Below are 13,702 nucleotides of genomic sequence, written 5' to 3' on the forward strand. Positions count from 1 at the left end.
TATTTTCCAATCAACTTAGTTAAAGTTCAAATCATTTAAATTTTAAATTAGACCAATTTGAATTGTTCATTTAAGGTTCGAATCATATCAATTTTAAATTGAACAAATGTAAGTTATTAGGTTTTTTTTTTTTTTTTTTTATCAAACTAAGTTGAGTTGAATTCTATTTTATGTGGATTAAAAGAGTTTTACAAGCTCAAATTAGACAATTCTACTAACAACAAAAAATCCTTTGATTTTGTTTATTATCTTTAAATCAATTGATATATCATTAAAATTAATATTTGAAGGTTACGGATTCAAAAAATTTAAATATGTAATATCTTATGTAACCAAATATATAATAAGATAAGGAGAATTTAAAGATAAATTAAAAATTAAAAAAAAAAAAAAAAAAAAAAACCTCATTCGATCTTTATTTGAAGGACAAAGTCATTGGATCTTATTATTATATAAGCCCATTTATCTTATGTAATGCTTTTGCTGTGTTTTTTTACCTTTGGGTCATGGTTGGGCTGATCCAGCCCAGAAGAAGAGTGATAGTTAATATAATCCCTTATTAATAGAGGATTAGGTCATCTTTATTCTCTATAACTTTCTTTACCACATACTAAAGTAACTCAGAAAAACGTGGAAGGGTTACATTCGATGATAATGGCAGACTTGAGAATGTTCATCACAAGAATTCCATTTCACGATGGGAAAACAGACACTTCAAATATAATCCAATTAGTGAAAAACCAAATCATGAAACAACCACGTTACCCGGTACATCAATCTTCTTTTTGCCTTGACTGACTCCCCTATTTCCAATCTATCACAATTCATCCTTGCTGCTTGCTGTAACTTCTCCCATGAGCTCTTCAAGGGAGAACTCATCCTCTTCAATGATTTCTCCATCTTTGCCATCCCATGGTTCTGTCTTTGCAATGTCAGGAGTGCCCTCCAATGGTAAATTTCCCTTGCCTCCACGCCCTGCTTCCTTCACAAACTCTCTGAGACAGACAGAATTTTGCATATTCAATATTTTGTTCATTCACACGGGTAGTTTAATATTAATTCAGGACAACGCAACACTTACATGATATGCTCAAGCTCAAATGCACTTTTGAGCGGAGCATATGCCCCTTTCTTCACATTCAAAGCTACAAGAGCTGGATAACCGTACCCGCCAACACCTACACGCTTCTCTAGATCTGGTTGCTTACCAGCTGCAGCCCAAACATAGCTGCGGGGATGAAATTGTCATTATAAAAAAATTTACTTTTCCTATACCAAACACATAGAGAGAGAGAGAGAGAGAGAGAGAGAGAGAGAGAGAGAATTAACTTTAAAAATAATAATAAAGGAATATAACAGGAGAAAAGCATTGATGCTAACTTCCATATACTTGCCTGTAAGGACTCCTTTTAAATTTCTCTGCAACTGACAATAACATCTCCAGGTACTTGTTCCTTCCTTCTGCCTTGGAGTCTAAAATGTCAGGTAAGAAAGCAACAAAGCATATGGCAGCGGAACCACATTTCTCCTCCAAGACATCCTATTTGAATAGATTGTATTTCTCAGTAAACAACTGAATAGTTCCAAAAAGAATGAACTCTTCTTGAAGAGAGAGTGTGAGACTTACTGGGCCGGTCAGCTCTGTCACTTCAGCAGGTCCAACATTGGTTTCAAGCTGCTCCAGAGCAAATGATTCGATAGCAGAGGCAGTTCTAGCACCCTCGTAAGGAGTTGGGCTGTCTTTGTCAGCACCAAATACTAAGATGGTAGGGAATCCTTGCACATTGAACCTGCTCATGAGAGACTGCGAACCATGCCCCATTAAACAACAATATCAAAACAAATATATCCAAAAGTTCCAACAACGGGAAAAAGAAAATCCTTTTTCTAATTTAAAAATGTTTTACATGAAGTGGAAACATGGTGTTCAAAATATCATTCACAAAGTGTTTCTGGGTATGACAACATTCTTAAAAGACAGATGGTCATCACTTTGCAATATCAACTTTAACCACAAAAACAATTAAGGAAAGAACTAACTGTACAAATTTCTAATTTCAAAGTTGTGAATTGCAGCTCTTCAATTAAAAATATATTTAAAAGTACCTTCTCAGAGTCACAGTCAACATGACCAAGCTTCACCTTCCCCTTCAGGTTATTAGCAGCCCTCTTCCACTCAGGAGCAAGTTTCTTACAGTGTCCACACCTTTCAGGAAGTATTTATATAGTATTAATCACCAGAATCAGAAGATAAGAACTAGAAACTTAAAGAACTATGTTAGCAAACATAGCATAGGTTATGTGGAAATTTTATTTTAAAAAATATTATAACCAATTATATAGACTATTGCATTGAGATTGATTTAATCTGACCAACTTTGTATGATATCCTTTGCATAACCTATATATATTTTCTATATCGAAATACAAATTAATGCAATTAATTTGTACAAGTTTGGAGATATGTACAGATATCATATAAGACTGAAGCATATAACTTGTTTTTGTCTACTTGTCTTTAGTAAGTTCAATGCCATATGTTCTTAAGTACATTTGAAAAAATAGCAAACAATTATTATGTTGTAAGGAGAAGGTTGCAATATCATATTGTTGAGGAATTAATTTAAAATGTATGGCTATTTTGACTGCTTATTCTTTAACTAGTTCTGCTGCTGTCAACCTCCCCCACCCCCACTTTTAGAGTTTTTAAATAAAAAAAAAAGCTGCACCAAAGATATCATGAAATTTTGAAGATTTCATTTATTTCTATTCATAATAAATTCCTCGATATCTGTATGCCTAAGAATCATCCAGTATCCATCGACTTTTAGCTTGCTTTGATTCCTGAGAAAACCTTGGTGCTGTTAAAAGAGTTTACTATTCTAACTGTTAAGCAACTTTACTAGCACATGCTGAAATATGCAGAGATAGAGTTGAACCCAAAACTTCCTAATTCTGTGCCAGTAAGTCTTTTTTTTTTTTTTAAGGATTTGTAATTATATAAGGAAAACAATCACATGATGCCTTAACATTTAACAACAAACACAGAATCAAAATATGTTTTACATCACCAGAAACATAAACAACATTTCACACTTGCATGCATGTACATATACACTGATATTAGTGAAGTACCATTTCTTGGTGACTGCTAGATTAACAATTAAGCATGCTTACCAAGGTGCAAAAAATTCCACAATCCAAAGTTCTTTACTTTTGAGCACCAATTCATCAAAGTTGTGGGAATTCAATTCTACCGATGCACTAGATTCAGATTTCTCACTTGATCCTCCAGATGCTTTCCCAGCCAAACGATCTTTCAAAAGTGCCTTTACCTGTATAATTCATCATAGTTCATAATAATTCAACTCAAGTGCTAGAAAGAATGTTTAATAATATATAAAAGTGATACAATGAACTTCAATTTTAACTTTTTAAAAATGAGTATCGAATCCTTAAATCTCTCAGAGACAGAGTGATTAGCCTATTTGATAGTGAAAATGACATTCTTGGACAGTTATCTGCTCCATGTCCTTGTTTGGCACCCACCTTAGAAATATAAACACAACTTTTCCAATGTAGTATAGCCTTATGAGAAACTCTACTATACAAGTTCGCATATGACCTAAGTTGATGGGGATCAAATTCAGGCTGCAGGGTGTGGGAATGTTTTTGAGAAGTGAGAAGGTATCGTTCAATTTTCCTTATGTTTTTCCTTGTACTTATGCTGATACCATGTTAAGATATAGAATGTGAGATATGTGTCCAATGCAAATACATATGGGAAAACACAAAGTAGCAGTTGTGTGGCACAAGACATTCAAATAATATTGACCCTTCCCATTCAGCAACATATCGTTACATGACAATTATTCTTTTCTTAAAGTGAAACAGTGCACTAAAGCAGATCATTACTGCAACAAGATCACTCCTATCTTATTAGAAGACAGATAATGGCCTAGAAAGGATGGAATGAATAATCTTAAAAAAGTAACTTATTCAAATTAATTGATAACAACATCATCCAGCCACAATGTATATATGATCCAATAAAATCGTGATTCTTCAATCAATCAACGTACTGTAACAAACCTGCTGGAGGGCAAATTCTGCAATAGGTTTGACATCCCTAGCTCCTTGATAATCTACTGGAGGTTTTCCAGGGGCAAACACCTTTATTGCAGGAAATCCTCTAATCCCATATTCCTGAGTAGCAATCAGAAGAAATTAGCAGAGACAAAAAAATTTCCCGTCAGATACTAGGTACTTCTGCTAAAATGCCAATACCATCCAAATTTATATAGCCTATAGTTTCATATCATTTATATATTTACGTTTTCGGCAAGGAAAAAACACTAATTAGCGGAAGGAAATGGCAAAAAGAAGTTTAGACAGCGCAAGGAAATCTAAGCAAACTATTACAGCTTGTTGAACAACAAACAGCACACCAACAAAACAGAACCTAAATTACATCTCATATTTAAGGAAAAAGTTTGGCTGATAGATTTCAAACTCCCCAAACCTGAGCAAGGGACTTGTGAGCATCAGCATCAAGGGCCGCCACAGTGGCAACTCCTTTCAAGACATTGGCTGCCTTCTCCCACGTAGGTGTTAAAGCTTGACAATGACCACACCAAGGTGCAAAGAACTCAACCAAAACAACTCCATTTGAATTTAAAACCTGTCACAATTCAAAAGCCTCAATCAATAACCTAATTTCCTCAAAAAGCTTGACTATTTCTCTTCTTGAAATACTAAGGAAGTAAGCAAAAGTCAAATTCAAGGAATAGGTGTTTCAGGCAACGAAAATACTATGATCCATTTCCTCCCCCAATATTAACTTATTAGACTATTGAATACCGTAAATTGAAATATTTGCTCAAATATAAACAAAGATTCAAAAAGAAAAGAAAACTCGAATATTGAATGGAATTAAAATTCTTTGAATCATTAGTCTACGCATGAGAAATGACCTAATTCCTAGAAAAATCAATACTTTAAAAACAAAGGCATTTTATAATCAAATCCTAATTAAGTGGCAAAATTCAGTCTTGTGATCCAACAAAATGATACATTTCATTTAACTGAACAGAAATTTCGATCCTCCTTTTTCTTTCCGATTGTTTTCTTCGATTTTTTTCTAATGAATGGCGAAGGATAAGGTAATTTACCTTGGACTTGAAATTTGAAGGAGTGAGCTGAACCACTGGCGACGATGGTCCATAAAGAGCGTTAGAGATAGTGCAGAATGTGAAGAGAAGTGATAAAGCTATTAACAATAGTGATCGCGATCTACGCATTTTTTAAAATTTCCGTAACTTTCTCGGGAATTCGTGACTTTTCTCTCTCGCCCAGATCGAATCTCTCTTGGAAGGGAAGCCTCTCGAGACTGCATATTAGAAAAACCCTTCTTCTCACTGGAAGCTACGTGTGCTCGCCAATGAGATTCTACCACGTCAGCTCGCCACGTTTGTAAATAATCAGATAAAATTCTTATTTGTTGGAACTTGGATGGGGATGTGGAAAATGGAATTACCGTGCTTTTAACGCCTTTGGTGACACGTGTACATCAAACGAATAAATAGTCGGTTAAAATCCAATAACAAAAAAATATATATATACGGTTCGTATAAATTTTGGATCATCTCAAATAATTTTAAATTATAATTAATTAATTAGATATAATAATTATAAATGATATGTTTTAAAAATTTATTGTAATAAAGAAAAAGGTTGCTTTGTTTTAGCACAGAATGATCATATACAAATTCTTCTTCTCTTAGGTAAATTTCAAGTTCAATGGAGCTTGAAAAAGGAAACTATAGGATCATAGACAACTTGATTAGCATTCACACCAAGAATAAAATCTGCATGAGCATAGTCCTTCCTGTATATTACAGCCAGCTTGTCTTTGTCATGATCTTTTAGGTCATTTAGCAATGTCTTCACATCTTTAATATCAGCAAGCATGTCCTGTCCTCCATAGCCAAGGAAAAGAGGAAGGTCTTTTGGAATGCTTTTCATGTTGTATGGTGGGGGAGTCGGTTGTCCGTAGTGTCCCATGTTCTCATCTTTACTACCATAATCATACATTGCTATGCTTCCTGTTCTAATCACTATTCAACAACCAATAAAAATAATCATCTGACAATAACATTACAATGGTTTCTTTGAAATAATGATCAAGCAATGGTTTAGGCACTTACTTTGAGATAGGTGGATCAAATTCTTAGTAGCAGTTGGCTGGGGTTCATGTTCAAGTAATACACCAGCCTTGGAAGAATTTACGCAGCAATTAGGGCCTGTCATAACCATAAGACTTTACCATTAAGCAGCAGAGAAATAACATTGTTCATGTCAAAGGACCTAATGAACAAGCTTGGAAGAAGACCTGTGAAAGCAGTCATTAAGTCGGAGCAATTGTTGCCTGGTTTATTGCATATCATTTCCAGAAATGGGGCCAGAACGTCCCTGTTCAAAGTCAACAAGGAACAATTAACGTTTACGTTCTTTACTTATGGGAATTAGAATTTGAATTTTGAACCTCTTTTCTTGGAAAATATACTCAACAAGTCAAGAAAAAATTTTGATATAAGTGATACCAATGGCTTATCTTTGCTCATGGAATAGTCTGGCTGATATATAAAATTAAAAATCTGAGGATCATCTTATATTTTGGATTACTCTCAAAGTTCTCCCCAGAATGACTAAAGTTAACAACAAATGAAATAAAAATTTCAAGCAGCTATTGATTTCATAGAATGATGCTACTATTAATAAATTTCATTCTCACCACCCTGGAGGAAATTGATGGTAACCCAACCTATATAATTCCTGTTAATCAAAGAAAAGGGAACAGAAATGGACAGTGAGATTCATGTTAGGCGTAACTGCATTCACACTTCCAAAGAATAGATTGAAAGATCCATCTTACTTCTGCTAAATACATTTGAGCAGCAGCTTTTGTTAGTTGCGAAGGAATCTGATTCAGGTAAGCAATTGGGCTAAGCAAAGCAGCTGTTCTGAACATGTTTAACAGCTCTTGTTTGGAAAAGGCAGCTAAAGCAATTAAAGTTCCCTTAAATTTCAAGGTTTTTTTCTTAGTATCAGCTAATATGCTTTAGAAAGTCTAAGGAAAAAAAATAATATTCCAGATCAGATGGTGGAATCACAAATACAGTAATTTTACCAAGGAATGCCCAACATAATGCAACGTCTGCCCAGTTTGATCATGAACGTATTGGACTAAAGCAGAAAGATCATATTGGACTAGTTCATCCCATGACCATTCCCAGTAAGCCTGCAACAAAAATAAGAAACAAACTCTTGAGCAAAATAGTCTACAGGTGTTGTGATCCAATCAAGGATGATGGTACATATAAAAGAGAACCGAATCATTTGGACTCAGAGACGTATGTCCGCGACTATATTTGGTTCCACGTGTGTTGGAAAGCCACACATCAAAGCCATTATCTGCCAAAATGAAACCCAAAGATTCATCTGGAGAGTTCAACAACCATGGTGCAGCATCCTGCCACCACAACACGCTATGTCATTGGATACATCATGTTATACATGCATAGAAATGTTTTACGATGACTAACCACTAAGATTCCATGCTGCAGTAGTACCGGTGGCTTGTCTGCTGTCTTACCAGAGCGCCCAACTGGAATCCTTTGCACGCTAAGAATGTAACCATCTTTTGTAGTAACCTGAAACCATAGAAGTCTTTATCTGAAGTCATTAGATGTTACAACTTCAAGGATTAATTATAAGCTGAAATTAATATATGGAAGACAGCATGTCATTACGTTGTGTTCCTCACAGACATAACCTTGAGGCTGCACCAATGATTTGCAGATAGTATCATCACTGATTGAGGAATGTAAAATTACACCATACTTAGCATTGGCTGAAAACACATTCTCAGAGGCTGCAGCATATGCTGACACAGAGAACAATACCAATAGGGTTAAGACACTTGAAAAGTTAAGCATCTTGAGTCCATTACACCACCCGGTAGTTTTTCTAGCTTTATAGTGGACAAATACAAGTGAAACAAAGTAGTAATCTTTGCTATAATCGCAGGCCTTCTTAGTTGACCTATGTTGCACTAAACTGAGTGGAATAGTAGTACAAGTAAATGTCAAACTAGGAGTGAATGGTTTTGATGATAAACTGGATTGATAGGGACTTCTGTTGACATATTGATGTCCATGTGTAGATATGGCCAATGACAATATTGATATGAACAAGAAAAAAAATTTTGAGTTTCTGCCAAAATCAATCATTGTTACATTTAGTATTCAAATATAGCAGAATAAATTTTCTCAAGCAAACATGTTTCTTCAGTTATTCGATAAGTTTATACATGTCTAACTGGAAAAGAGATTTTCTCTTTTTTAATTTTTGGGTTGGAGGAAGGGATTTTGGAAAATTTCATGTGTGAAACAAAAATGACCAAATCTGAATATGCCTACGATAACATATATGGATACCAAAACTTTTGAGAAATTGTTCAAACCATATCACTGAAAAGCGAAAACTTTCTGTCCATTCAGGTTCCCTTGAATGAGGGATATAATTTAATATAGCACCATAAGGCTATGAGAAACAAGTTATTGACTAAACAGACTCTTAAAGAATCAACCATGTTATTTTGTTGTTCTACCTTGGATCCTAATAGTTTACGGTTAGTTTAGTTTGGCAGAACAATTTCCAGAAAATTCAGAAAGATGTTCTATAGGCAGAATTTCTGGCTCTATAGACTGGATATCGGAGCATTGCAAGAATGACCTTGATCATGTTGATTCTTAAGGTTGATTGGTCATCTATTATCTATTTTCATATTTGTAATCTTACATTTCAAGTAATCTGAAATCTGAAGTAACAATATTTCAAAATACCATCTTTTATGCATCTGTTCTGTGCACTTGCTGAGTAATGTTAGGAGTTAAGAACAGAAATCTGATGAAATTGGTGTTTCAGTGATTTTTTTCATTTCTTTTCTTTTTTTTTTCCTGCATGTTTTATGTGTTCCTTGGGAGTTAGAACTGATGGGATATGCTTTGTTGTTTACTATATTCCTGCTTTGGTAGATAAGTTGCAAGTGTTTAGTTTAGTTTCATCAAAACAAATAAACAGGACAAAAGACCTACAGGTCTTTCTCATGTATTTCGCTGTCAAGTTTCCAAGAAACCAATCAAACAACTGGAAATATATGAATAAATTTTGACAATGAATTTTGATTTTGAATTGGATGGACTTAAAATTAATTTTTGTCCCAATCGTAACTATCAAGAAATTCTGGCCGTCCAAGAGATGAAGATGTTCACTACTGTGGGTCATAGAAAATTTTCTTTTATTCTATGTTCACTACTGTAACCTGAAGAAGGCAATTAAAGGATCATATACATCTTGCTTAGCATTTCCTGCCATGACATAATCTGCATGAGCATAATCATCTCTATACTGAATGACAAGCTTGTCGCCGTCATGATCTTTGAGACTATCCAGCAAGAGCTTCACATCATTTACATCAGCAAGAGCATCCTCCCCTCCATAGCTGAGGAATAGAGGAAGGTCATTTGGAATGCTGGTCATATTATACGCCGGAGGAGTAGATTGCCCATAATGCTTCATATTCTCAACCGCATCATTGTAGTCGTACATTGTTATGGTTCCTTTTCTAATCACTGGTAAATAACCCCAGAATTATTCGGCAGACATTTTTATACCAAAAATATTTTTTCTGAAAGGATTTTAGAGATACTTACTTTGAGCCAGATGGATCATGTTCTTTGTTGCTGATGGTTGAGGCTCATGATCTAGAAAAATATCTACTATGGAAGAATTCAAGCAACAGTTCTGCCCTATGAATGGATGTGCAAAACTTTCATATCAGGAACAGTACAGTTTGCAATTAAATTTGCTGCTAATTAGTATAAATCAATTATGTGCATTAGTAGTACCTGTAAAAGCGGTCAATAAGTTAGTGCAGTCAACACCTGCTTTGCTGCAGATGTCTTTCAGAAGTTTGACTACCGCCTCCCTTTTCATAAGAAAGAAACATGGATAAAAAAAATGTCATCATTTCTTTTGGTAAATAGAATAGAAATTTCAGTAAATGGGAAAACAGATAATAGATATCTGATGGTCATTCTTTGGAGTGTTCTCTGCAATTTCAATTTCATCCAGCAATAGCAACTAAAATTCTCATGGCTGACCATCACAGAAACACGAAAAAGGCAAAGAATGGAGGCGGGGTTCTTACCCTCTTGGATCAAATTCATGGAGGCCTAACCAGTACAGTGTCTGTGAAAACAAGATTCTTATATCGTTAAAAAGTTGTCTTCAAATTGGATAAAAACATATAAACAAATTAGGATTTGGTTTAACCTCAGCCACGAAGTTGTCAGCAGCATTTCTTGCGAGTGGGGAAGTCATCTGACCCATGTAAGCAATTGGGCAGAGTAAAACAGCCGATCTCAACATGTTCAGCATCTGATCCTTTGAGAAGGCCGCCAGAGCAATCAGAGTTCCCTGCAAAGAATATCAAATTCACCATTAGAGTTGCTAGTTTAAGAGAATATTGAAAATGGGAAATGAAGTAGCAGATTCAAAATTCACCTGTGAATGCCCTACATAGTGCAGCTTTTGTCCGGTTTGATCGTGCACATACTGGAATGTAGCTGGAAGATCATAAGCTACCAATTCGTCCCACGACCAATTCCAGTAGGCCTAAAAACCCGTGAGAATCAGTTTCATGCTCAAAACTCATAACAGAAAAACAGAAAACAAGACAGCGTATAGAGAGGAATAACAACCGGATCATCAGGACTGAGTGATGTATGCCCTTTGCTGTACTTTGTTCCACGCGAGTTAGCAAGCCAGACATCAAACCCATTATCAGCCAAGACAAATGCCAAAGATTGTTCCGGAGGCAATAAGAGCCATGTTATTCCATCCTGACATCATACAAGTTCTTGTTACACAATTTTTTGTCGAAATTCATTGCATCAGAATCATAGCATCATGACAGAATCATCACCAACCATTAGGAGCCCGTGCTGTAACAGGACTGGTGGCCTGTTTCCTGGTGTCCCACCTGACCGCCCCACAGGAATTCTTTGCACACTGAGAATGTATCCATCTTGTGTAGTTACCTATAAACCAATCAAAATTTCACTAAACTGTGAAAAACAGTGGTTGGCATTTGGGAAAGACTTTGGGCGTTGAACTGAAGAGGAAAAAAAAGTAGGCGCTAGGCATTTACCGTGTGTTCTTCACAATCATAGCCATGTGTCTCCACCATTGATTTGCAAATACCCACATCAGATGATGGAGCCAATGCAGCCGTGCCAACGCCATACTCTTGAGCTTTGAATGAAAACAACTTTGTTCTACTTCCAGCTGCTGACCCACAGAAAAGACTCAGTAAAATTATACATGCTACACTGTCGGCTACCTCCATAATTTATGTTTCCTGCTTCAAAAACCCCAATGTTGAGGCAATTTTATAGTAACAAAAATCCAAATAAAAACGGAATCAAGTATTCACATGAAAGAGCTCTAAAACACTTTGCCAACAGATTGGTCTACTGGTTTAAACAAAGTATCAAGTGGGCCCTTTATTCCCTTATTATTAATGCATTAACCTTTTAACATTTCCTCACTGCCACGGTTCCTTAATTTAACAAGAAATTCCTCCATAACTTTGTCTTGTAGAGGTCGATGAGCCAAACAGATTTGCTGAAAGAAAATGACATCCTATGACAGTTTTCGTCTGTCTCAATCGGAAGAAACTGAACGGAAAATGTAGCTCCAGCTGCATTGGAAATGTCGCACTTAATATTAGTGCATGAAAAATCAGAGTTCAGTTGCTTTTTTATTACAGAAATGTAATAAAATTTGGTTGGAAAAACAAACATATAAACAAGGAAACAGTTCCAACGCTTCCTGGAAATAGTCAACAAATCATACGGTGAGGTCTAGATAATAATCTTGGTGAGGTAATCAATATTAGTGTTGGTCGATATTATTTTTGGTGACAATTCGTTTGTTATTGCAAAAAATTTGTGATCATGACAAGATTTCCTGATTATTTCTAGAGCTTATATCTTATACGTTTTTATACAAATTTATATTATATAATGACATAATGATGAAGGGTTGAAATCTTAATAAAAACTATTAAGATTCCATCGTATGAAGCTCACACATAAAATAAGACCTTGTTAAAAGTCATTCTATACCATACATGGTTAATAAATTAGCATTTTGTCTCTCATTAATATTAATTAAAAATACTATTTGTCCCATTATTTTTAAATTTGTATTTGACATTACATATAATTATCAATTTGATTATAATATTTCAATTACGAATTAATTGATTACATTAAACTTTACATTTAAATTTATCCAATAATTATATGATACATCAAAATATACAAAAATTTAAAATCAAATTGACGAGTTTAAATAACGACTCAAATTAATTTGCATTACTCGAAACTAATCAATATATCTAGCAGATTCGATATTTTCTATATAAGTATACTTTTTGTTTTTGTTGAAATTTTATGTAATTAATTGGAATTTTGCAATCTACCTATCCCATCTTTTTAATTCTTTTATTTTTATTTTTGATACATATAGAAAATATGTATCATTATAAGAAATTGAAATCTCCCTCTTAACTATCCTATAAGTCTCGACCTTTTATTATCAAGATTAAGAACAAAATTTTCAAATTAAAAGTTTTAAGTTTTAAATATTACTAAAAACAAGCTGGCACGATGTTCGAAAAATAGAACTTGGAGTGTTGATCGCTAAGATGGCCAAACTTCTGTCTATTTCTTGAGGAAAATCGGTTGCGCTGCCTAAAGCACTTAGGCTACGTTCGAATTTTATGGCATTCAAGGCACAGAGTGAATAAATTTATTATATCATTGGTTAAATTTAAATATTAATATAATTTATTCAACATAAATTTTTTATTAAATTTTTTTAAATTATAATTATAATAATAATTATTATTATTTTTAATTTCATTAAAATTAATCTCACTAATCATTTAAATAAAATCTTAAGCAAGCCCTTGACTATCTAGACTAAATTAAGAGAGTTAAGTAACAATATATTATTTTTATTTGTAAAACTTTAAAATTGTGGCATCCAACATAATAAGTCAACACTTTTTTTACAATAAAATACTGTTTTATATTCTTATTAGTTAGGTCTACTTATTCGAGCTTACTTGTCCTTTTTTTTAATTTAATAATAATAATAAATATATTATTAAAATTTATTTTTATTATATCATCAATTAAATTTAAATATTAGTATAATTTATTAAATATAAATTTTTTATTAAATTTTTTTAAAACATAATTATAATAATTTTTTATTATTTTTAATTTCATCATAACTAATCTCATCAATTATTTAAATGAAATCTTAAGCAAGCCTTTGGCTACCTTAACTAAGTTGAAAGGGTCAAGTATTATACACCGCCTAACAACATATTATTTTTATTTGTAAAATTTTAAAATTGTGGCATCTAAGATAATAAGTCAACACTTTTTTTTTACAATAAAATATTATTTTATATTCTTATTAATTAGGTCTATTTATTCAAGCTTACTTATCCTCTTTTTAAAAATCTAATTAATAATAATAATAATATTATTAAATTCTA

General features: G+C 33.7%; 3 protein-coding genes across 3 annotated transcripts; all 3 read right to left on the reverse strand.

Moving 5' to 3' along the window:
* Positions 1-543: 543 nt before the first annotated feature.
* Positions 544-5,369, reverse strand: PDIL2-2 (PDI-like 2-2). Its single transcript, XM_022903254.2, has 9 exons — positions 5,172-5,369; positions 4,523-4,681; positions 4,093-4,206; positions 3,178-3,335; positions 2,107-2,206; positions 1,628-1,804; positions 1,395-1,540; positions 1,082-1,228; positions 544-995 (listed from the first exon to the last, which is right to left on the reverse strand). Exons 1-9 carry the CDS (start codon positions 5,298-5,300, stop codon positions 818-820), a joined length of 1,308 nt encoding a protein of 435 aa, XP_022758989.2. The 5' UTR covers positions 5,301-5,369; the 3' UTR covers positions 544-817.
* Positions 5,370-5,776: 407 nt separating this feature from the next.
* On the reverse strand, positions 5,777-8,291 carry LOC111306503 (triacylglycerol lipase 2-like). Its single transcript, XM_022904343.2, has 9 exons — positions 7,812-8,291; positions 7,605-7,712; positions 7,391-7,531; positions 7,190-7,300; positions 6,935-7,078; positions 6,794-6,834; positions 6,392-6,471; positions 6,207-6,302; positions 5,777-6,116 (listed from the first exon to the last, which is right to left on the reverse strand). Exons 1-9 carry the CDS (start codon positions 8,289-8,291, stop codon positions 5,797-5,799), a joined length of 1,521 nt encoding a protein of 506 aa, XP_022760078.2. The 3' UTR covers positions 5,777-5,796.
* A 931-nt stretch (positions 8,292-9,222) lies between these two features.
* Positions 9,223-11,550, reverse strand: LOC111305588 (triacylglycerol lipase 2-like). Its single transcript, XM_089750536.1, has 9 exons — positions 11,276-11,550; positions 11,055-11,165; positions 10,827-10,967; positions 10,630-10,740; positions 10,399-10,542; positions 10,274-10,314; positions 9,972-10,051; positions 9,777-9,872; positions 9,223-9,695 (listed from the first exon to the last, which is right to left on the reverse strand). The coding sequence occupies exons 1-9, from the start codon at positions 11,471-11,473 to the stop codon at positions 9,376-9,378; spliced, it is 1,242 nt and encodes a 413-aa protein (XP_089606662.1). The 5' UTR covers positions 11,474-11,550; the 3' UTR covers positions 9,223-9,375.
* Positions 11,551-13,702: the final 2,152 nt, after the last annotated feature.

This window comes from Durio zibethinus, chromosome 21 (genome assembly GCF_047325235.1).
Source record: "Durio zibethinus cultivar Kanyao isolate XHJ-2024 chromosome 21, ASM4732523v1, whole genome shotgun sequence".
Classification (NCBI taxonomy): domain Eukaryota; kingdom Viridiplantae; phylum Streptophyta; class Magnoliopsida; order Malvales; family Malvaceae; genus Durio; species Durio zibethinus.

Bases quoted from the DNA above. Each gene is read 5' to 3' on its own strand.
- LOC111305588 (XM_089750536.1), bottom strand. From the start codon at position 11,473: ATGGAGGTAGCCGACAGTGTAGCATGTATAATTTTACTGAGTCTTTTC. The intron at 10,315-10,398 runs GTTAAACCAAAT...TTGTTTTCACAG, and splicing joins CTGACAACTTCGTGGCTGAG to ACACTGTACTGGTTAGGCCT. The intron at 9,873-9,971 runs GTACTACTAATG...ATCCATTCATAG, and splicing joins CTTATTGACCGCTTTTACAG to GGCAGAACTGTTGCTTGAAT.
- LOC111306503 (XM_022904343.2), bottom strand. From the start codon at position 8,291: ATGATTGATTTTGGCAGAAACTCAAAATTTTTTTTCTTGTTCATATCA. The intron at 7,079-7,189 runs GTAAAATTACTG...TTGAAATTTAAG, and splicing joins ATTATGTTGGGCATTCCTTG to GGAACTTTAATTGCTTTAGC. The intron at 6,117-6,206 runs GTAAGTGCCTAA...GTTGTTGAATAG, and splicing joins TTTGATCCACCTATCTCAAA to TGATTAGAACAGGAAGCATA.
- PDIL2-2 (XM_022903254.2), bottom strand. From the start codon at position 5,300: ATGCGTAGATCGCGATCACTATTGTTAATAGCTTTATCACTTCTCTTC. The intron at 3,336-4,092 runs GTTTGTTACAGT...TGAATTATACAG, and splicing joins CAGAATTTGCCCTCCAGCAG to GTAAAGGCACTTTTGAAAGA. The intron at 1,541-1,627 runs GTAAGTCTCACA...CTATTCAAATAG, and splicing joins TGACAGAGCTGACCGGCCCA to GATGTCTTGGAGGAGAAATG.